The sequence below is a fragment of the Hevea brasiliensis genome, chromosome 15, assembly GCF_030052815.1.
Source record: "Hevea brasiliensis isolate MT/VB/25A 57/8 chromosome 15, ASM3005281v1, whole genome shotgun sequence".
Taxonomy (NCBI): domain Eukaryota; kingdom Viridiplantae; phylum Streptophyta; class Magnoliopsida; order Malpighiales; family Euphorbiaceae; genus Hevea; species Hevea brasiliensis.
This window is the reverse complement of record NC_079507.1, coordinates 53,003,059-53,028,688: the sequence shown is the minus strand read 5'-3', so window position 1 is coordinate 53,028,688 and position 25,630 is coordinate 53,003,059. Positions and strand designations below refer to the sequence as shown.

General features: G+C 32.6%; 1 protein-coding gene and 1 pseudogene across 1 annotated transcript; one reads left to right on the top strand and one right to left on the bottom strand.

Moving 5' to 3' along the window:
• Nucleotides 1-12,347: 12,347 nt before the first annotated feature.
• On the top strand, nucleotides 12,348-18,753 carry LOC110644961 (pleiotropic drug resistance protein 1-like; annotated as a pseudogene).
• A 2,313-nt stretch (nucleotides 18,754-21,066) lies between these two features.
• LOC110644963 (probable methyltransferase At1g27930) lies at nucleotides 21,067-22,224 on the bottom strand. Its single transcript, XM_058136438.1, has one exon. It carries the CDS (start codon nucleotides 22,030-22,032, stop codon nucleotides 21,139-21,141), a length of 894 nt encoding a protein of 297 aa, XP_057992421.1. The 5' UTR covers nucleotides 22,033-22,224; the 3' UTR covers nucleotides 21,067-21,138.
• Between the last annotated feature and the right edge of the window lie 3,406 nt (nucleotides 22,225-25,630).

Here is a 25,630-nt window from a genome sequence, read left to right as displayed (position 1 = left end):
GTATAATCCGCCATGGTTTAAAATAATTTTTGCACCAGAAAGCAGAAAGTGGTAATTAAAGAAAAAAAATTAAAATTAGAAAAGAAAATTGAAATTGGATAAAATATATACGAATAAACGCTAATGAAGCCTAGTCTCTGGTATTGATTTATATCACATATTATTTATGAGTGTTGATATATGTGATATAAATCACATATGTGATAAATCGAATTATTTCATTTATCAATAAATATTAGGTCACTTAATTAAGAATTTAATTAAGAATATGTGTTCTTAACATATCCCACATCGCTTAATTAGCTTGTGGTTAATATTTGACCCCGTATGTACTTTGATTCCTACTTTTTATTGTTTCATAATTAACATTTTATTTTTTAAAATTAATTATGATATGTTGCTTTATTCAATAAATAATGCTTTTTTTTATAAAATAAATAAATAATTTTCATTCATATTTACTCATACCACCTCTACAATAAAGTTTATCTCTTAAATCTAAAATATCAAAATAAAATTGTTCTCTCCTATAATTTATTTACAAAGACTCACCATAATTAGTGTTGTAGTATTTCAAGAGCTTAAGGACCCATTTGATTTTGCTATTAGATGCAATTAATAATCAATAATTGATATCTACTTTTATTTATGAATGATTGATAGCTAATGGTACCTAATATTTTCTAAGCATTTTGTTAAAATTATACCTAATTGCTATTATTATAAGTAAAATAATTAATAAGAATATATATTATATTATTTATTTTATTATTAAATATACATATAATTATTCATTTATTGTACAATATATTAAAATATAATTAGTTTCTTAAGTATATATAAAAATAATGTTATAATTATTATATTTACAATATTTTATATTTATTTGTCATTTATTATAATGTTAATTAATTTATTGATGTGGAGAATTATTTGAAAGACAAGAACTTTATAATTAATAAATTTTTAAAAGGATAATATGGTTTAAATAAAAAAAAAAAGAGATTAAATCAGCTACTAGGTAATGAGAAACAACTCTAAAAATATAACTGATATTAGGAGTGTGCGATTTTGATTCGGTTTAGGGTCTGCCTAGGTATCAAAATCGAACTGAAATTTCAGTATGAATTTGGTTTAGTTCTTCATTATTTAAATTTCAGTTTAGTATGATTATCAGTTCTTCAATTTCGGTTTAATTCTCTGTTCTTAAAATAATTTTATGTAATTATTTTCTTAAAAAAATCATATTTGAATTAAAATTTAAGTTTTAAATTGGATTATTAGTGCATAGTATATCATATAATATATATTTTAATTATTTCTAAATTATATAATCCTTAATTATAAAGTGTTTATATAATTTAAGATTAAGTATATTATATAATATAGTAATATAATATACATTTTAACTATTTATTAATTATGCAATATTTAATTATAAGATACAAATATAATTATAAATTAATATACATAATATAAAAGTACACTTATAATTAAAATTTATAAGATAATTTAATATATTTTTTACTAAAATTATTAAAAAAATATAAAGAAATAAAATATAATATAAGGTTTTATTTAGTTCATAATTAAATATACATATATAAATATATAAAAAGTATATAATAAATCTAAAAAAAAAGATAAATATATGAATAAATTAGGTTCTCGATTCAATTTTGGTTTGGTACAATTCAGATTCAGTTTTAGTACGGTTCTCAGTGAAGAACCAAGATCGAATTAAAATATTAAAATAATTTCGATTCGATATGATTCCTGTCAATTCGGTATGAATTTTCGATTCGATTTAGAATCCCAAGAATCTTGTACTGCCCTAACTGATATAAACTAAAGTTAATAAGTATTCTATCAGTAACTTATCAATTATCAACTCTATTTTTAGAGGTTTACTAAACACTTTGATTCACATGTTTATATATTTATTAGCTATTAATTCTATTCAAAAAGTTAACTAAACACCCACTAAATTCATCTAAAAGGTGAAATAAACACCCATTAAATCCATACAACATAATAGATAACCTTAAAAAATTATATCAAATTGTAGAATTTGAATAAATGCCACAAATTGAACCATCTCTTTGAGATCAAAAGCTCTCACAATGAAGAGAAAGGAAATTTTTACGTAAAATGAAAACAATACATAAAAATAAAAAAATGAAAAAATAAAATAAATACTCTTGTTTATAGAAAAAAATTTCTAATCGCTTGAATCTTTATGATTTAAAATATATTATATTTTAATTCTTAATTATTAGTTTATAAAATATTTTATTCTTTGAAAATATTATAACCAAACAAAAATAAAAAATTTAATATTCTTGAAAGAATATATATTCTTTCCCTCCTACACTCATTATTTTGGTATGACACAATGAATTCAATTAATAATAATAATAATTGAAATCTCTTATTTAATCGAGCATACTTTTAATGAGTACTATAAAAATAATAATTTTAAATATATTAATATAATATAATATTAAAAGTGTATACTCTTTTTTATAATACTTCCTCCTTCTGTTTTTATGTGTCATTTAATATTTTTATATAATATTTAAGAAAATAATTAAATTATTTAAATTATAATAAAGAATTAAAAGTGGAAGGAAGGAATTTTTTAAAAGATAGACTTTAAACTTTGAATTAAATATTTTATTGAAGAAAAGAAATATTTGAGTCTCCCTCATTGAGAAAAAAAAAAATAATAATAATGTTGCCTAGCTTACTTTAGTTAAAGGCCTATCAAGATGCCAGTTTTGAGTGTCATAGACTCCTACTAAGATAAAATTCAATAATAAAAAACTCTCCTCTAGATATCTAGAGTGAGAATTCTCTCTAAAAGTAAAAGTTTTTTTTTTTTTTTTTGAGTTTTTATCGAGCCCATTTTTTCTAGTGAGCTTCCCCTACTTTTTCAGGCAGGGAAAGATATTTGATCCAACTCTTTTATGGGTGTCCCTCCCCATCTCAAACTCGGTTGGTTTTATTCTTTGGGTTTGTTTTTGTGTTGCAGATATGCACTCTTTACAGTGAGGAAGTCTTGTAAGAAATATGATTTTGAGGGAGCTTTCTTTAAGTGGTCAATTGGTTGGATTTAATACTCCTTGTGTTGCTCGATGAGAGGGCTTTCCTTATATCGATGTTGATATTTTCAACGACTCGAATCTCCTTCTCTTTTGATGGAAGCTATCCCTCAAAGCTGTACAATAGAGGGCATAGTTGTAGTCTCCGTTGCTTACCTAGGGTTCTTAAATTGGGATGGCCAGTGCTCGTGTCTTAAAGAAGATGGTGGGCGGCCACATTTTTCACATTGTCCGTTTCTCACCTGACATCACTGCTAATGTCTTTATTTAATTATCTTTTTATTTTTTTTTAATTTTCCTTGACACACGTGTCTCTTCTCTATACTCTTTTATATGCTATTTTTTAATCCCTTTAATTTTTATCACGTGGTTCAAGAATACCTTATCTTACCAAGTTAAAAAGATTACCTAGAAAATAATTTATTATTTTACTGATTCCGAATACTGAAATTGTCATTAAAATTTAAAATTAATGAATTAATAAAAAAAATCTTATTATTTGATTTATATAATATCTTAAGAAAATGTTAATCATTAAAAAAATTTCACGTTTATTATTAAATTAATTTAACGATTAAGTTCAAATCCTTAGATTTTTTATGTTATTATTTGAGAGAAAAAATCAAATCATTTGATGTATGTATATGAACTCTCACTCACGTTTATATGGATCTACTCTTTTTAATTTGAAAAGCTTATATTTTTGTGAGTAAGGGACTCTACACTCAATAAGAAATGATTGAGGATCAACTTAATTCATATTTATTGTGGATCAAAATGTTCTTAATAATATGAAATATTTTATTTATTCTTCATATTACAGTTAAAGGCCTATCAAGATGTCAGTTTTGAGTGCAACAAACTCCTGCTAAGATAAAATTAAATAATAAAAAACTCTCTTTAGATATCTTGTTAGAATTATAACTTAAAATTATAGTGGGATTTGAAGAAATCTTTTCTAATTTGAGTGGGAGAAATATTCCTCAATAAAATAGATGAATATTTCCTATTACAGTAGAACTCTTATTTTAATGTTATTCCGAAATTGAGTGGGATTCCTAATCAGATTAAGATTGAGAGAACTAAGACTATAAATAAGAAAATAGTAGAAAATGTTATTTAGCTTTCAAATCATAGAGTGAGGCTATCACCCATTGTAGAGAGAGACTTTGTCAATTGTTGAGAATTTAGCTTTGTCTATTAATGAGAAGCTCCTGCCTATTGATGAGAAACTCCTGCCCATTGCAGTCCCATGGAGAGAAAGGTGTTTCGATCTAAGGTGGAGAAAGGGCATATTCAAGAGAGTATAATTCTTATCCATTGGTGAGAGGGCTCTTGCCCATATAGTTGAAGACACCCTTTGTGATGTAGTAGTTAAAATAGTAAATATATTAGGTTATGTCTAGAAGAGACTGAGAGAGATTAACTAATATATTTACTATAAGCAGTTTGATGTAATGCGAGTTCTTTTGAGTGTAACTAGATTTATAGGTAATATAGTTTGAGCTTGTAATTGATGATTTATTATTTAAAAGTAGTGAAAAATAGCGTGCCCATGGATGTAATCCTATCTTGAGAGGGTGAATCACGAAATATTAGTGATTGTGTGTTTGCTTTGTTTCTTTGCAGTTTATACACTTTCGTGATACACAATAAATTGGTATTAGAATATGAGGATGATCTTAGTGAGTTTGGTTAAAGGTGGAGCTGCGGCAACATATAGAAATACACACATGCAACAATGGTGATATAAGTTCAAGGTGATGGAGAGTTAAAACTCAAGTAGAGCTCTTGATGTGAAATCAAGATAGTTGATGGCGTTAATGTTTTTTTGAAGAAAGAAGCAAGTTACACTTAAGACGAAAATTTGAGAGATTGATGATTTGAAGGGTTCAAGCTTAAGCATGGAGATGTGATGATTGATGGCACCCAAGAATTTGAAATATGTAATGGTTTATGGATTTAAAGTCTAGGTAGATATTGTTATAATTATGACTCAAAATCCTAGTGGGATTTGGAGAAAACTTTTCCTAATTTAAGTGGGAGAAATATTCTTCAATATAACAAAGAAATATTTCTTATATAGAGTAGAACTTTTATTTTAATGTTATTCCTAAATTGAGTAGGACTCTTAATCAGATTTGGATCAAGAGAATTAACACTATAAATAGGAAAATTGTAGAAAATGTTATTTGGCTTTCAGCTCATGGAGTGAGATTATCACCATTATAAAGAGAGGCTTTATCAATTGTTGAGGATTTGGCTCTGCCTATTGATGAGGGACTCCTACTCATTGTAGTCCCATGGAGGGAAAGAGGCTTCAACCTAAGGTAGATAAAGGGCATAAAATTCAAGAGAGAGTAATTCTTGTCTATTGGTGAGAGGACTTTTGCTCATATAGTTGAAGACACCCTTTATGGTATAGTAGTTAAAACAGTAAATATATTAGATTATGTTTAGAAGAGATTGAGAGGGACTAACTAACATGTTTAATGTGAGCAGTTTAATGTAATATGTGTTTTCTTGGGTGTAATTGAGTTTATGGGTAGCATAGTTTAAGCTTGTAATTGATGATTTATTATTTGAAAATAGTGAAATATGACATGCCCGTAGATGTAGTCATATGTTGAAAAGGTGAACCACGTAAATATTGGTGTTTTATGTGTTTACTTTGTTTCTTTACTGTTTATATACTTTCGCAATACACAACATATCTAGAGAGAGAATTCTCTCTAAAAGTGAAAACTTGTTGAGTTTTTTTCTCAATCTTTGTCGAGCGTGTTTTTTTGGGTGGGCTTTCCCTATCTCTTCAGGCAAGAAAAGGTGTACGATCCAACTATTTGTGAGTTTCCCTCCTCATTTCGATCTAAGTTGTTATATTTTTTGGGTTTATTTTTGTGTTGTAAATATGTACTCTTCATAGTGAGGAAGTATTATTAGAGATTGATTTTAAGGGAGCTTTCTTTGGAGTTCTGGTTTGAGTGGTCAATTAGTTGGATTTGATACTCCTCCTGTTGCTCGGTGGGAGGGCTTTCCTTGCATCCAACATTTGTATTTTTGGGGACTTGAAACTCCTTCTCTTCTTATAAAAGCTATCCCTCAAAGCTACACAAGATTGAGGGCATAGTTGTAATCTTCCTTGCTTGCCTAGAGTTCTTAGCTTGGGACGGGCAGGATTTTTCTTTATTCGTTTGGGTTACGATTATAAAAAAAAAAAAAAAAAATTTAATGCTTAAACTCCTCAAGCTTAAGCATGCTCGTGTCTTATCTTGTCTGAGCTTGTAGAAGAAGATGTTGGCGTGGCCACATTTTTCACATGTTGTCCATTTCTCACGTGACATCACTGCTAATGTCTTTATTTAATTTATCTTTTTTATTTATTTATTTTCTTTTGCACACGTGTCTGTCCTCTATAATTTTATATGCTATTTTTTAATCCTTTTAATTTTCTATCACGTGCTTCAAGAATGCCTCATCCGACCAAGTTAAAAGGGTTACCTAGATAATAATTTATTATTTTACTGATTCCGAATACTGAAAATGTCATTAAAATTTAAAATTAATGAATTAATAAAAAAAACTATTTGATTTATATAATATCTTAAGAAAATGTTAACCATAAAAAAAATTAACGTTTATTTCTAAATTAATTTAGTGATTAAATTTAAATCCTTAGATTTTATCTGCTGTCATTTAATAAAAAAGTCAAATCTGATGTATATACACTCTCACTGACATTTACGTGAATTTACTCTTTTTAATTTATGAAAAACTTATATTTTTGTGAGTGAGGGAGTATTACACTCAATAAGAAACAGTTGAGGATCAACTTGATCCATATTTATTGTGGATCAAAATGTTCCTAATAATATGAAATGTTTTATTTATACTTCATATTACACAATCATAAAATTTGAAATATATATATATATATATATATATATATATATATATATATATATATATATTTAAATAAAAATATATTATATATTTTTATTTTAAAATTATTTTTTTAAATTTACATAAGTAATTTTTTTACGGGACCATGTAGTTCACATAGAACCATTTTCAGAAACATGACTGAATCCTCTTAATATGCTCATAGACAATGAAGTTTCACTTCTGCAACATTGGCTCTGTCATCATAAAATGCCAAGCCATAATTTCAAGTGCATATTCAAATATATATATATATATATATATAAACTTATATTTAAACTTGTATATTCTAAATAGTTTAAAGAACTTTCAGCAAAGTAATTTAATTTTTATACATAGAATGGATTATTATCCCATTGATCCAAGGATGAAGTTAATTTCTTAATCAAAATCCATACAATAATCTGCTAAAGGCACCTTTTAGCTGGCAAAAAAGCAAAGGCACTGATTCGAAGAAACATGGAGATTTGGAAATAATAATGAAAACTCTTCTATTGAATCATGTGGTCAAACTCATCTCTCAACCTCTCAAATAGAAAGTTTGAAGGAATCACTATTGAATCGGACTCGATGAAGACGGTATTTTGGGTCAACAGCAACAGAGGTGATAGACCATGAAAATCACAACAGGTCTTCAATGTTATTGATAATTTAAAATCAGTCTTCTCAAACATTTCAACCCAGCATACTCTTCGTGAATTCAACTTCGTAGCTGATTTTTTAACAAAGCAGAGAGTTGTTAGATCAGTTGAATTTGTTGCCAGGCTCTAGAGTCAAATGAATGACAGGCCTTCTTCTGCTTCTTCATTTATGGCAAGAGAATGCACGTTCATGGATTTAAACTTTTTGTTTACTATCAATTGATGATTTTGGATACTTTGGTTTGATTTTCATTTCTATTTTGTTTCAATAAAATTTTTATCTGCTTTGCTTTTGTTTTGTATTTTCTCCTATTTTTTTTTACTTGACATTGAAAACCTCAGATTGGATTTTGTATAAAATATTACTGTTGTTTTGTTAATTTTTTTTTAAATAATTAATAAAAAAAATATGATTTATAAAAAAATAAAAGTTAAAAAAAAAAGTCTTCAATTTCCGCCAGCTCTTAACTGTCCCATCCATGCATTACCCTAGAAAGTTTGCAAAAATTAATGAGCTAAGTTTTATGAGTCAAAACCAGTCAACTATAGTATGAACAATCCTTATAAATACATATTCTCTTGTGCCCTCCACGAATGCATTGCATTTGCACTTCTGTGCTCTTCTCTAGTTCAAGAAACTCAAAAAATATTGCATTATTTTCAAAAATCTGAGAAGAAAATTGAAAAACAAAATCTGGGTTTTTGTGGGTTTTAGCTCTTTTTGTTGGCCAAGTAGTAATTTTTCTTCCACCTTTCATCATGGAGGGTGCTGACCTCTATAGAGCCAGTGGTAGCCTGAGAAGGAGCTCCTCTGGCTGATGCCTCAGCTGAATTCCAAGAGCACAAGGAGCTCCTCTTAAGATCCTGTGCTGATTCCCATGCACATTTTCACCGTCACCACCCCCTATGGAAAAATCCGGAATTCTTTGTCAGTCTTCCATTCAAACTCAATGAAGATATCAATCCGACAAAAGCATCACACCCGGGAATGAATCCTACAGACTTGGCTCTAGCCCAAGAAGAGTGCAAACAGCTTCTCCAACAAGGCCTCATAGAACCCACTTCCTCTCAATGGGCCTGCCAGGCCTTTTATGTTGAAAAAAGATCAGAACGACTAAGAGGGAAGAAAAGACTTGTCATAGATTACAAGCCTCTGAATCATTTCCTCCAAGATGACAAGTTCCCATTACCAAAGCCTGAAGCCTTGTTCACTCAACTACACGAAGCCCATATTTTCTCCAAGTTTGATCTTAAAGCTGGTTTTTGGCAACTGGGTATTAACCCCTCTGATAGGCCCAAGACTGCCTTCTGCATTCCTACGGCCCAATACCAATGGACAGTCCTTCCATTCGGCCTTAAGACGGCCCCATCAGTTTTCCAAAAAGTCATGACAAGGATATTCGAGCCCATACTACATAGTGCTCTTATTTATATAGATGATATCCTTCTCTTCTCCAAAGATGTTACGGCCCATAGGACACTCCTCTCCACATTTCAACAATTAGTGGATTCCTATGGAATTATGCTATCAGAAAAGAAGAGCTCACTGGCCCAAACTGACATCGACTTCCTTGGAATGAAATTCAAGGATGGAAATACCAACCGGGACCTCACATTGCCGAAGAATTACTGAAGTCCCCTGATAAGGACTTGACAGTAAAACAAATACAACAGTTCCTTGGTATTATCAATTACATCAGGAAGTTTATCCCGCATGTGGCCGCCCACACTTGCCAGCTGTCAAAGATGCTTAAAAAGATTCCCCACCATGGAGGGAAGAACAGACATGTGCAGTCAAAAAATTAAAAGAAGTGGCTTTAAACCCACCACCACTAAAGATTCCCAGCATTAGACACCGCATCCTTCAGACTGATGCTAGTGACACCCACTGGGGTGCAGTCCTCATCGAAGAAATTCAAGGAGAAAAGCATATCTGCGGACATGCTAGTGGAGAGTTCCCAGAGCCTCAGAAACATTATCATTCAGTCTATAAAGAGATATTGGCTGTCAAAAATGGGATAAAGAGATTCGAATTCTATCTGATTGGCCACCACTTCACTGTGGTCATGGACAGCTCATCCTTCCCAAAGGTTCTAGACTTCAAAAACAAGTCTCTTCCTGAAGCACAATTACTGAGACTTAAGGACTGGTTCGCCAAGTATAAATTCACAGTCCAGCATATCAAAGGGAAGCACAACTTGGTTCCTGACCTCCTATCCAAGCCAAAAACCCTCCACCTGATCCAATCTTCCTCTTCACTCCGCTTGATCCTCATGGCATCATCCTCATCCTCTCCACATACTCCTTCTCCAATGCACAATTTCCTGGTTCCTACTCTAGACAGTTTCCCTCCTGGATGCTCACCAAACCAGCCTATCACAAAAATGGCTAAGTTCGCAAGGGATCATCTGTTTCACTACCTGAGTGCAAGAAACACCCTAAGGGGATTACTCCCCTCCTCGACTGTCTTTATCCCTGACAACCCTTTCCTCACCTATTTCAGTATCCAACCTGGCAGAGAACTCATCCTAGAAGAACTATGGCTCCTCTGGTGCATGGTTACACTCTATTCCACAGGACTAGAATTCCCGCTCATAGCCCTGTATCAGTATGTTATGAACAATACTAACAGGACTCTCCTGTCCAGATTTCTAGAATGGTTCAAGCCCATTTCAGCATGGCGCTACAGCCTGAAGCGCATCATCGACACCCATGGAATAGAAGACAGGCCCATCGCTACTCAGCCCAACATCAGAACCTTGTTCATTTTTCACAGGCCTTTCTCTAGAAGGCCCGATGGACTCCTCTGGACCCAGAATACTGAGTACGAGTGGAGGACTTACGAGGGATCAATTATTGACAAAGATGCCATGGGACCTTTGAGAAAACAACTAGCTGAGTATCTCTGTGAAATCAATAGCTATTTTTGCCTAGTGCCTCCCCATGTGAATTGTACATCACTTCCCATCCGGTCTCTCACTGATGAGCCCATTGACTGGACCCATCCCATGTGGCAAGATTCCCAGGACCCAATGGACACAGAGTCACGAGATGCCATTCAGAGTACTGACCCACCATCTCCTGTACACCGACAGTGGCCAAAGGACTTTTTTGGAATCAACTCTAATGACTCAGACTTTGACACCCTCAATCTGTCTACCACTCCATGATAAAAGTTAAAGTTTGTCAGTCAATAATGTAATAATGTATCTGTCTTTCTTTATGTTGCTTTAAGAGTGCTTGGTGATTTCTAACAGGTTACTGTAATGTTAAGAGCCTCCTCGCCTATATAAGGAGCTGCTCTCTTCAGTTGTAAGTGGACTTAGTTTCTTTTCAATAATATTCTCTAAAGTTCTCTTCTATGGCTTTCTAAACTCTTCTCCTTCTCTCCGAAAACCTTTGAACGTGTATCATACTCTTATAATCAGATACACGTATGCTCTACACTTGCCTCTTTAAGAGGATCCTGTGTATCAGAAATATCTTTGTTTTGACATTAAGGTGCGACGGTCCCGTTATCACATGTACAATGAACAAAAGGGCACAGCCAGAGAGTACCTATGGAGAGGGAAGAGGCATAGCATGAGTTCATTATATGTGTGGTAAGGGCTCCCGGCTTATCTTAGTATAAAACTTTTATATTTTAATTTTTATTTAATTTGATTTTAAATTAAAAAATAATTTTTTATAATAAAAATATTATAATATATAGTATTAATTATTATAATATTATTTATTAAAACAATATTTATATTTTATTTAAAATATAAAATAAAATAATTAAAAAATTAAAATTAAAGCTGAATCTACCGTAAATAAACACGTTTAAAACTCAGACACTATTATAAATGGGGTTCAATCCTCAAAATAATATTATAATTAACATCTCATTCTAATATCTTTCACCTCAGCATCATCTACTCTATTTTAACAATTACATTTAAACTCACCGATTTTTAGTATTTTTTTTTAATTTGACCCCTTCGGTAAAAAACCCGATAAATAATGCTTTAGATGTTTTCTCAAGATCTTATAGAGAAGAAGATGACGAAGAAGCTCTTAAATGGGCTGCTCTTGAAAAGCTGCCTACTTATGATCGTTTGAGGAAGGTTATTTTGATTAGTGCATCCAGAGGTGGAGGTAATGAGGTTGACGTAGATACTCATGGATTCCAGGAGAGGAAAAGTTTGCTCGAGAGGTTGGTGAGAGTTGCTGAACAGGATAATGAGAATTTCTTGTTGAAGCTCAAGAACCGAATTGATCGGAAAAGATTTCTACTGGTTCATGCTAGGAAAATTTGCAATAAGGGTCCATCCAAGAAAGAAAAATTATGCATTTTGAACTTTTTACATTGATGGACGGAGGAAATTACGTTTTGTGAAGTTCTTTTTCTAATGCTCATTTTCCTTGATATTTCTTAATTATTTCTTTTGTTTCTTCGTGATCTAGTGTTGGAATTGAACTCCCAACAATTGAAGTTCGATTTGAACATCTAAATATAGAAACAGAAGCTTTGGTAGGAAACAGTGCTCTGCCTACATTCGTTAACTTCTCTGTTAATGTACTAGAGGTAATTACTACTTGCAGAGGTTTAATGTTGCCTTTACTAATTTTTATATTGGTTTTGTAAACTAATTTTTTTTATTGGATTTTAAATGGTTTCTTGAATTATCTTCATATGCTTCCCAGTAGAAAGAAACCATTGACCATCCTTGAGGATATTAATGGGGTCATCAAGCCCTCAAGATGAGACAACCATGAACTGAGATATGATTTCTTAGTATATCCTAATTAATTCGTATATATTTTTTCCCATTTCTAATTGTTTATTTTGGGCATGCATATGTTCCAGAATGACTCTACTTTTGGGTCCTCCTAGTTCTGGAAAGACTACACTTTTGCTCGCACTGGCTGGCAAGCTTGATCCTAATTTGAAGGTGTTGATATATTTTCACAGCTACGCAACTTTCCTGGGGATTCAGGTTTTTTTAAATAGAATTCAAATGTTCAAACTTGGTTTTTATCTTTAACTTGAGATATTGAATTTCTCTTGCAGTTCTCTGGTAGTGTGACTTACAATGGCCATGGGATGAATGAATTTATTCCACAGAAAACAGCTGCCTATATTAGTCAGCATGATATTCATATAGGAGAAATGACTGTAAGGGAAACTCTGGCATTTTCTGCTAGATGCGAAGGGGTTGGATGTCTACATGGTTAGATTATTAGATCTTTTATTTTCTAACATTATTTATGGACCTGTACATATTCTAATTGTGACTAACAATTGAAAGATTTTGGAAATTTGCAGAGATGCTAGCAGAGTTGTCTAGAAGAGAGAAAGCAGCTAATAGTAAACCTGATCCAGATATTGATGTTTTCATGAAGGTAAGGACAGAAATTATTAGTAAAAAAAAGTAGTTTGGAATGGAATGAAACATATATACCTTATTCTGATATGAGGACATAAACATGCTAATCATAATCCATAGCGTTTTTGTATTTGTTCTGTAAATAATTAATTTGAATGTTGTTCTTGTTTTATGTCCATAAGAATTCTATTGAAAGAGTTACCATCCTAGAACAAGCTGTGTTCATGGAGATTGATTTTCGTTTTATGATATTTCTTGTGTTACAGGCTGCCGCAACAGAAGGACAAGCGGCTAGTTTGGTCACAGATTATATTTTGAAGGTATTGTAATCACAAAGTACTACAATATCATAAAAGATTTTCACAAGTTCCTAATAGTTTATTTAACATCTTTTTCACTTAAATTTGCAGATTTTGGGATTAGATATCTGTGCAGATACCTTGGTAGGAGATGAAATGTTGCAGGGTATCTCTGGAGGACAAAGGAAGCGTGTTACAACTGGTAAATAGCATCCACCAGTCTGTTTCTAATGCCATTCAGATTTTCAAATAAAGTTTTTGGAATGAAATCTCCAATAATCAAATTGAAGGTGAAATGCTGGTTGGGCCATCAAGGGCACTTTTTATGGACGAGATCTCCACTGGCTTGGACAGTTCAACAACTTTCCAAATTGTGAACTCAATAAAGCAATACATTCACATTCTTAATGGAACTGGTGTCATTTCCCTCCTCCAGCCAGCACCAGAGACTTAGGACCTCTTTGATGACATTATTTTGCTGTCGGATGGCCAGATTGTGTATCAGGGTCCTCGTGAAGATGTGCTTGGTTTTTTTGAACATATGGGCTTCAAGTGTCCTGAACGAAATGGCGTGGCTGATTTCTTGCAAGAAGTAAGCATAAGCATGGCAGTTTTGTTTTTTTGTTTCATTATGTGCAGTTTCCATGATACTAATGAGTAACGAATTCATTTCAGGTGACATCAAGGAAAGATCAGAAGCAGTACTGGGCACAAAAAGATCAACCTTACAGTTTTATCACAGTCCAGGAATTTGCTGAGGCATTTCAATCATATGACGTGGGCCAAAAAATTGGACAAGAGCTTTCTACCCCATTTGATAAAAGCAAGAGCCACCCAGCTTCTCAAGAGAGTACTTGCTAATGAAGAGGAACTCATTTGTCTATATTTTCGAGCTCTCCCAAGTAATTATCAACATAATTTTACATTTTACTAGTTGCTATTTTCAAATTTTATATAGGTTATAATGATTTCCCTTTTGTTTTTGCCACTATCTTGCTGTTATCACAATCATTACTATGACACTCTTCCTACGAACTAATATGCACCGAAACGATCTCATAGATGGAGGAATTTATTTGGGTGCTTTATTCTTCACTGTGATCATGATCATGTTCAATGGTATGTCAGAGATATCTATGACCACTGCACAGCTTCCTGTGTTTTACAAGCAAAGGGACCTGCTATCCTATCCTTCATGGGCATATTCTCTTCCCGCATGGATTCTTAAAATTCCTATATCATTTTTAGAAGTTGGTGTTTGGGTGTTCATCACTTATTATGTCATTGGATTCGATCCTAATGTTGGAAGGTAAGAAGCAAAAGAAAATAAAAAGAAAGAAAAAATGGCCTCTGTTGATTAGAATCATGTAAAGCAATTTGATATGATGCAGCTGAGAACAAATGTTGATGATTGCAGGTTCTTCAAGCAGTACTTTCTCCTCTTAATTGTTCACCAGATGGCCTCTGCGCTATTCCGATTTATGGCTGCAACTGGAAGGAACATGATCGTTGCTAATACCTTTGGGTCATTTGCAGTACTTATACTTTTTGCATTGGGTGGCGTTGTCCTGTCACGAGGTATATATAATTAACAGTGTGTTTAACAGACTAATCTTTCTCAAAGTAAACGTGAACGAGTAAAACATTTTTTCTATGTTTGATGCCTCAGACAACATCAGGAAATGGTGGATATGGGGTTATTGGTTATCGCCAATGATTGATGGGGAAAGTGCAATAGTAGCCAATGAGTTTCTTGGAAAAAGCTGGAGCCATGTGATATTCTTGAACTTGCCATTCTATATTTGTGTTTTTACCTCTAAATAGCCAAGATATATCTAAATTTTAATGTAAAAATTACAGATTCCACCATACTCAACAGAATCGTTGGGAGTTCAGCTATTGAAAAGTCGTGGTTTCTTCCCTCATGCACATTGGTATTGGTTAGGAGTGGGTGCATTAGCAGGATTCATGCTAGTATTCAACTTATGTTTCATTCTTGCTCTCACTTTCCTTAACCGTGAGCGTCATTATCTTCTCAATTCATGCTTTCTGAAAATGAGAGCTTATTCTAATATATTGGAAATAATATTTGGCAGCATTTGAGAAGCCTCAGGCTGTTATATTTGATGAGCCTGAACCCAGTGACAGACTTGAAAGCAGTCACAGAACCAACACAGGCGGCAGACTCATTGATAATAAGTTCAGATCGAGTCATTTCATATTTTCCTATTAGTTGCCATCTTAACAAGTTCAATTACCTGCAGAGAATGAGACAAGCGGAATTGATGAGCTGGAGCATAACAAGAAAAAAGGAATGATTCTTCCATTTAAGCCACATTCCATCACCTTTGATGATGTTATATATGCTGTTGATGTGCCACAGATATCAGAAGTTAAGAAAATAGAACCATATATTTCTTTCATTGTGACATGGTCAAAAGAATAACAGAACTTGATCTTGTTAAATTGAAATTACAGGAAATGAGAAATTAGGAAATTGCTGAAGATAAATTGGTGCTATTGAAGGGTGTGAGTGGTGCTTTTAGGCCAGGTGTTCTCACAGCTTTAATGGGTGTTAGTGGTGTTGGTAAAACCACGCTAATGGATGTGCTGGCTGGTAGGAAAACTGGTGGATATATTGAGGGGAGCATCAAAATTTCTGGGTATCCAAAGAAGCATGAAACTTTTGCTAGAATTTCAGGATTTTGTGAGCAAAATGACATCCACTCTCCACATGTTACCATCTATGAATCCTTACTCTACTCAGCTTGGCTTCGTCTACCCCCTGAAGTCGATTCTGGAACCAGAAAGGCAAGGATCTATATCAGAAGGCAGCTTAAAGTTCAATGGAAGTTTGTGTACTTTGAATATCATTACTCTTGTCCTTGGTTTCTATGGGGTTTCCTACCACCTTGGGTTAGATCATTCAAATTAATTTGCATTGCATTCAAAAAGCATTTTTATCCTATGGCTAATCATTTTGTCAAGTTCAAGCAACCTGTTCTGTCTTGCTGAGAATGCTAGTGAAGATGATTTCAATATCTTGAAAGAGTCCTGTATGTCTGTAACCCATTAAATGGAATAAGATTTAAGTAGGTTGCAGGCAATTAACTTCTTGTTGAAAAATTTTGATGCAGATGTTTGTTGATGAAGTCATGGAGCTTGTGGAACTGAATCCATTGAGGCAAGCATTAGTCAGGTTGCCTTGTGTGAATGGTTTGTCGACTGAGCAGCGGAAGCGGCTAACCATTGCAGTTGAGCTAGTGGCAAACCCCTCTATAGTATTCATGGACAAGCCAACTTCAGGGCTCGAGCAAGAGCTGCTGCAATTGTAATGAGAATAGTTAGGAACACCGTGGACACAGGAAGAACTATTGTGTACACTATCCATCAGCCAAGCATTGACATATTTGAAGCTTTTGACGAGGTAAGAATTTTTTTTTTTAATTCTCAAAATTTAGTGTTTTATTGTGGGTTCTTTACCACATTGATGTGATTAATTCGTCATGGCATTGCAGCTATTCCTGATGAAGAGAGGAGAAGAAGAGATATATGTAGGGTCATTGGGTCAGTATTCTAGCCATCTAATCAAATATTTTGAGGTAATAACATGAAAAATGCATAACTATGAACATCTTATTTCCATATTAAATTCATGCTAATTCAGTTGCCATTCTTTTCATCTAGAAAATTGAAGGGGTCAGTAAAATTACATATAGTTATAATCCAGCAACCTGGATGTTGGAAGTTACCAATTCTGCACAAGAGTTGTCTTTGGGGGTTGATTTTGCTGCATATTTCGGGATTCAGAACTTTACAGGTAATGTTTGCACCAAAAAACTAAACTACCACTTCTGATGTTTCCAAATGGGAAAAAATAGAGTGAAATTAGTTCTTAAATTTGTTGCTCACATCTATCCCATGGTTCAGAAGAAACAAAGCAACTATCAAGGAATTAAGCACTCCAGCACCTGGTTCAAAGGACCTCTATATCCCTGCACAGTGCTCACAGTCATTTTTGACCCAATGTTTAGCTTGCTTATGGAAGCAACGTTTGTCTTACTGGCGAAATCCACCATATACTGCCGTAATATTTCTGTTCACAACGTTTATAGCTTTGATGTTGGGGACAATGTTCTGGGATCTTGGCTCCAAAATGTAAGTCACATGCAAATACTAAAACAATTTAGCAGTTCATATTACAACATACTGTTTGCTTCCACCTTTTTTTCTTATTCCCATTTCTTATGCACTGTAGGTCAAAGGAACAAGACATTTTCAATTCTGCAGCAGTACTCTTCCTTGGGGTGCAAAATGCATCATCTGTGCAGCCAGTAGTCGCAGTTGAAAGAACCGTCTTCTATAGAGAAAGAGCTGCAGGAATGTATTCAGCTTTGCCTTATGCAAATGCGCAGGTAATAAGTTATTACATATTTTAAGAAATTTCTTACTATGCAGAATGCCCCAAGTCTCCTTTAACTAGCCTCATCTTTTATAACAGGTCCTGGTTGAGCTTCCATACGTTTTTGCACAAGTAGTTGTATATGGTCTTATCACATATAAAATGATCGGATTCGAATGGACTGCTACTAAGTTCTTTTGGTATCTGTTCTTCATGTACTTCACATTACTGTACTACACCTACTACGGAATGATGGCTGTTGCTGTGACACCAAACTACCACATTGCATCCATAATTTCTTCAGCATTTTATGGAATTTGGAACCTCTTTTCAGGATTCGTCATCCCTAGAACTGTAATAGTTAATCACCCTTAATTCTTTGAAATTCTCACCGTTTCTGCTGTATATAGAGTCTTCCTGTGGACTAAACCATTTCTCTGATCTGTGTATAACAGAGGATGCTTGTGTGGTGGAGATGGTACTACTGGGGATGTCCAATGTCATGGACCTTGTATGGATTAATTGCATCCCAGTTTGCAGATATTAAGGATACTCTTGAAGGTGGCCAAACAGTGGAACAATTTGTGAGAGATTATTATGGCGTCAAACATGATTTTCTGGGAGTGGTTGCAGCAGTGATTCTTGGGATTACAGTCCTCTTTGCATTTATTTTTGCTATTTTTATTAGGTCCTTTAATTTCCAGAGGAGATAGAGATTTTCTTTATTCATTAACAAGTCTTTCTTTGGCTCCATTGAGTACACACTGATGAAGGTTGTGACATTTTTGCTGTCACATTATGCAGAGTACTTTGTTTAGCTTTTTGATTTTAGAAGTATGGCTAGGTGTGACTGTCTCTTTTCTTTTAGGTAGAAAAGCTAGTAAACAAGTATGGTAAAGCTGATGTAAAATCAGTATTGTACTTGATGTTTTCTTTATATAATTGCTAGAAATGAATGAGAATGAGTGAGAGTGAGAAAGTTTTGTTTTGCGGCAACTTAATTTTGTTTTCTTCTCTCCGTTTCTGCAACTCATGCAATTTTAGTTTCTTGCTTTTTGTTTATCTTCTTCCAAATACTAACAAGTGGTATCAAAGCTAAATGATCTTTGAGGGACTGTGAGTTTGAGAGGAAAAAACAAGAGCTTTTTTCTTAGGGTCCATTCAAACATGAGAAAGAAAAAAAAAAAAAAAGAAAGAGTGTGATTATCAAGTAGAAGTATGGCTTCTGCATTGTTGTTTCTCTGTGTCTTCTTACCACATAATCTTATAAGAGAAAAATATGTTTTTTGATTGTAAAGAATGAAGTCTTTTACAAAGTTACGTGCAAGAAGTTTTTGAGAAACCTATATTTGCTGTTTTTGAGATTTAAGTGTGTCTTCCATGTTGTTCTCTTGAGTGGGTGAATGTTTAAATGAAATGCAAGAGAGGTGGATTATATTTTAAGAGAAATTGAATCTCTATTTTCTGTTATGTTATGAAGATGATTTGTTGTTTTAATCTCTTATTTCCAACAATCGTGGCTTCTTCAATTACTTTTTCCTCTATTCTCAAGGGTGATTATGGAAAGACCAGCAAGTCTCTAAACTGGAAAGGAAAAAAATTATGTTGGAGAGACCTTTGCATGCCTATAAATTGCATAAATTTTGAGAGACCAGCAAATCTTAAAACTGAAAAATGCTAAAGAGACCGGCAAGTCTTTAAATTGTTGAAATTTGCTGAAATTGAAGGGATCTTCATGTCCTTTAAAACTGCAAAAACATGCTGGAAGAGACTTTAGTCAAGCACAAAAATTACAAAAAATATTGTTGTTGAGGGCCATAAGCCATCATTTGTAATTTTCTTATTGTTGAAGCAAGAGCAGAAAAAGAACTTAAAGAAAGTCATGCGAAGAAATCTTAGTATGGCTAGGTATATGGCTGTCTATTTTCTTTTAGGTAGAAAAGCTAATAAACAATTATGGTAAAGCTGATGTAAAAACAGCATTGTACTTGATGTTCTCTTCATATATTGCTAGAAATGAATGAGAATGAGTGAGAGTGAGAAAGTTTCATTTTGCTGCAACTTAATTCAGTTTCTCCTCTCCATTTCTGCATTTTCTGCAATTTTAGTTTATTGTTTTTTTGTTTATCTTCTTCCAAATGCCAACATACACAAGTGTTTTGTTTTCTTAGGTTAATCTATGACATGTATAAAACAAAATTAGAAAACATAAAATGACTCCTATGAAGACAATGGATGTGGAAGTTAAACTTCAACAGCTACTAACACTCACAACACCCCCCTTCTCCCCCTAAAAAATAAATAAATTATACTGTGCTAGGTAATCAAAATTATAAAATCTAAAAACTCAAAATTATGCAGAAATAATCACAAAAGACAATGGCTTGATCACGTGAAGTTCAAAATAAGAAAAGCATAAACTCACTGAGATCACGAACAATGGCTTTAATTGTGTAATCCCGCTCGAGTAAGAGCTCAATAAGCAGCCATGAAGCTATGTAACGTGAAGCACTTCATCAAACACGTTGCAGGCATGAAAATGAAATACCAACCATCATTCAATTCTCCCACAATCTTAAGCTCTCAATTATTTATCTCATTCCTCAAAGCATTCTCAATTCACTATTTCTATGTTCTTTAAATACTTAAATCATTTTTATTTTCATATAATATTTCATTCAATTTTCAATTTTATACAAGCAATTTTGTTTTCTATATTCTTTGTAATCCTTACATTTATACAAAATATCAAGTGAAGGTTATTTAAGGCGTTCAAAAAGTAACAAGGGCAAAGGAAAAATTGAGAAAATTTTAATTTTTTTTTTAATCCAATTTTTAACCAATTTAAATTCTTTATGAATAGGGAAAGCTATGATATTTTTGTTAATTGCATGCCGGCCGCATTCAATTTGACTGATGCAAGCAACTGCATGGGCAACTTTGCTTTTCAGCTTGAGAATTAATTTTGCATGCCACTCAACCTACAGCTATAATTCATTCATTCATTCCAATCTTTTTATTATTCCACTTTATTTTATTTTTCACTTTAGAATATGAAAATAATTTTATCAATTTAAATTTTTAAAAAATATCTTACTCTCACAATAATTTCACCTCACCATTTGTTAGGCACATTTAATTTCAATTATTAATCAAATTCAAAATCTTGTTTTACTACAAATAATTTTAATATATATCAATAAATAAAAACCCATTACCACAAATGAAAATTTTGGATTAAAGGGACATTTAAATTTTTTGGACAATATTAAATTATTTTATTTTTCTTCTCTAAAACGAGTTAAGTCAATCTCATAGAAAGAAATTTTGCTGTCATCAAAGTGAAAATAAATTACATAACAAAAATTTCTGTAGCCAATTTTAACAAAAACTAGAATAGGCATCACTGCCTCTCCTATTAGCAAGAGATGGTATCTCAAAATGCCAAAGCCTTCCTACGCCCTTTACCAAATACTTCTTGCACAAAAACTCCTTTGCATAAACCTTCTCTACCTTCCTATCCACATCATGCAAGTATACATGAGTCACACCTGGCCGAGTCCTTGCACGAGCCATCACTGCCGCTGAGAATATTGCTCCCATCCTCCCTGGTGCCTCTGCAAAATACCCTCGTGGTGCGTCTATCATGATCACATCCCATTCTTTATCTAATATCTCATCTGGCAACATGCTCAGTGCTAACTTACACCGTGTGTTACCCTTCAGTCGAACATCTGGTGGCATGCATTCCTTCTCTCGCTTATATGAAGAAAGAAGCTTGTCTGCCTCTCGTAGCTGTGTTGGGTACTTGATTACATAGGCTCGCAGATTTGGAGCACGTTGGAGAACCGTATGGACCCACTTTGGATCTTCTTCCAAGAATATGGTGGTGCCACGTGGATTTAGTGAGGTCCACATTAAGGAATCATGGCCCAGTCCGAAGACAAGAAAATTGCATGGAGCAAGGGCTTTTAGAACGTCGAAAGAAAGAGTGATTTCAGCGCGTGATTGTTGTGGAACCACACGCGACGTGGCATAGTGAAGAATGGCGTCAAGCTGTGTCGGGGTGGTTGCGTACTCATCCACCGCTGATGTTTCATACGCGCCACTTAAGGAGCATAAGAAGGAGCTAGATGATGATCCTGTAATACTGCTGGCGACGAGTAGAGCAGCGATGAAAGAGGCAGCAACGAGAATGGCGAGAAACCATGGCTTCTCTGCGAGGAATTGGCGGTGAGTTTTCATCTCCAAATAGCTATTTTGTGCTTTCTTCATTTTTTTTAAAGTCTTTGCTTTTGAGATGCGAAGAAAAAGAAGAAGAAGAAATGTATGAAGAAAGAAAGAAGGTGACAGGTTTTTTTTTTCCCAAACTTTGGAAGCAAATGAAGATGATATAAGAAATGCCCACCTAAGAGCTCCTCCCCTTTTATGGACAAGAAAAATGTAGTGATGGAGAAGGCTGTAAAGAAATTAGGGATGTGAATGATGGAGAGAAATTGGCATTAATCATACCATTTGTGAAAGCCAAATCCAAAAGAAATACTTTCTTTGAAAAATGGCGACATGCATTTTTTTAGGATAAAACTTGTTTTTCCCACTTTTTTTAGAGGATGATTGGCCAACTAATTCAATGGAATTCTACACAATTGAGGAAGTTTGCAATGATTAAAAAAATTAGAAATTAAATTCAATCTAATTAATTGCTTATATTGTTATATGGTTGTACTCATTATGATAAGATTTTATTATAATTAAGAGTGAATTTTAATTAATTGTAAATAATTTGTGATAATATATCATCATGAAAAGTAAATCCCATTATTTAAAAGTAAATAAATTTAAATTAAAAAAAATCATATTCAAGATATAATTAAATTTCATGGCACTAATTAAGCTGTGTCCACATTTAAAAAGAAAAAGTAATAGATTCCACATCATGGCTCCTGGAATTATAATGTCACCACTCACCACATCCATTTAATTAGGAAAATTCATTCCATATCCAAGAATAATAATTAAACATACAAGAAATCCAAAGACATATCACCCTTTACCAATTTGTAACGTTAACGTGCCAACTCAGAACTGAAGGGTGAGCTATTAGTGAGAGAGATTCTTCAAATTACTGATGTTAGGCAGCGCCCTGTCCATTTTGTGTAATTTTATTCAGCGTAGTGTGCACCAAGCTGGCATTAGTTTCTGTAGTATTGGGCCTTCTGTTCTCTCAGTATGCAAACAGGCCTAAACAAAAAAAGAATGAGCCCATATTATTGAAATTTCTTGGATGTGATTTCAATCTATCATATATATATATATATATGATATATATGAGGCCATGCAATAATTTGTGGTAACTTTTTACATATATGTATATATCAAGCATAACGTAAAATTTTAATTAGATTAATAATTTTTTAATCTACATGTCACATGGTATATTAGATTCATGCAAAAACTTCTAGCAATGCCTATTACCTATTAGTTTCTAATGAGGATGTTATCATAAGATTTTTTATATATATTTTCAAAATTTTTGAAATTTTATTAAAATTTATGTTAGAATTATGACTAAAAATTTTAGTAGGATTTGAAGAGATTTTTTTTTATTTAATTGAAAGAAATATTTTTCGATAATAAGGAGTAGTTTTGTCAATTAAAGAGAAGGATTTTCAGCTTATGAAGTAAATGGCTTTGTCAACTCTCAAGGAAATTGGCTTTACCCATCAATAAGGGGCTTCTGCTTATTGCAATCCCATTAAGGAAAAGTAGCTTCAATCTAAGGTGGAGTATGACATAGTCTAAAAAGAAAGAATTTAGATTATTGTGAAGATTCTCTTAGATGTAATTGGGTTAAAATGTATATAACTTTAACCTTATAATTATAATTTATTATTCTATTAATAGTGAAAGATAGAATACCCCTGGATGTATTCTTATATTGAGAGGGTGAATCATGTAAATATTATATTTTATATATTTACCTTTTTTTTTTAATTTATACGCTTATATAGTATCCAACAATTTAAAATTTTAACTTCTTATGTTATGAAATATGTATTCAATTAGGGGTGTGCAAACGGTCGGTTCGATTCCGAACTGATAAAACCGAAAATCGAAAATGAAAAATTTTAAAAACCGAACCGAACCGATTGATAAGAGAAAACTGAACTGAATCGAATCGATAAATATCGGTTTGGTTCGGTTTTAAACTGGATCAAATCAAAATTTATAAAATTTCATATTTTTAACATTAAATCTAAATAATAAAAACATAAAACAAAAAAAATTAGAAATCAAAACTCAAAAATCTTAAGGTTCGGTTCGGTTTTCTTTGATTTCGGTTCGATTCGATTCAATTTGATTTTGATTCGATTTTTTTGATTTCCTATATATATTAATAATTGTGGTTCGGTTCGGTTTTTTTTTTTATTTTTTATGAAAATAACCGAACCGAACCGATTAACCGAAATTATCAAAATTATAAACCGAACCGAACCAATTAAATTTTAAAACCGAACTAATTGAACCAAATTAATCAGTTCAATTCGATTTTTTGGTTTAAACCGAAAACTGCTCTCCCCTATATTCAATTATTAAAAATATTTTCTTTATAAGTTGTATACAGGGACGGACGAAGAAAGGACATGGGAGGTTTGCCCCACTCTTCTAAAATATCGTTAATATGCAAGTAGAAAAAATATATATTTATTTTAATTATTGACTCTTAAAATAATATATATTGTTTTATTATATTATATTTAATATAAAATATTAATATTATTTTTTATTATATATTAAATAAATTTTATTTTATTGACCTTTCAAAAATTAATTTGATTTAACTACATTTCATTAAAGTACATTTTTGTATATATTATATCAATCTATCAAAATATATAAATAATAAGTATAATTAATTATTCTTCAAATCAATTTTATATAAATCTAACCGTCTATTATTATATGAATTAAATCACTCAATTTTTAGATTTAAGCACCATCATTTAAATTTAATTTTTTTTTAGAACTCTTTCGACCTCAATTTAAATAAACTAGAAGTCATGCATTTTGTTTAGGTTTATAAAAAATTATTTCTCCATTTCAATTTCGTTCTCTCTTCTTTCTCTTTCTCTTTGTAAGGACAAACTTGCATTCATTGCAGAAATGTGCAACATTCTCAACATCTAATCTGCAGGGCTATAGTTAGGGGAACTTCCATCTGTTTTGTGCATTCCTTCATAACTGTGAACAAAAAAGGGTGTGTTGCAAGTGAAATGGATGTTGTATTTCTTGTGATATCTCAAGACAGTAGGATTTGTGAAGGAAGAATTCACAATACAATGATGGCTAATTTATTGCTTCTGGTGCTGTTTGGAGTCGCTGGGGAAGGTTGAAGGCTCACCGGCTTTGGTCCTCTGGTCAAAGGGGAAAACAAATAGACAAAGAATACTGGGAATTAAAAGAAACAGGGGAGAAATTATATTATACATGTACTATTCCATGTAGGATTAACATATAGAATGACAAACTAATTATAGGATGATAACTAGATGAAAAAATAGTTTTAATTTTTTAAAAGAAAAAATTTTTTTAGCACGTAAGAAAATAACTGCTCTATGGGATCCACCACTACTAATTTGTTATTGTGACATTAGTTTGTCATTCCATTGTATCAGTTGAAGGCAGAATGAAAATAATGCTAGCTCTTTTATCCATCTCTATGGCTTGCTAAAATCCCCCTTTCTCCTGAAAATCCAATATGATATCTTATTCATCCATATCAAAATCACCCTTTAAGGAAGTCGTGTTATCCGTTGAGATGCCTTCAAGAGCAAAAACAATTTCTTTATCTACTTCATCTTGTTCAGAGAAT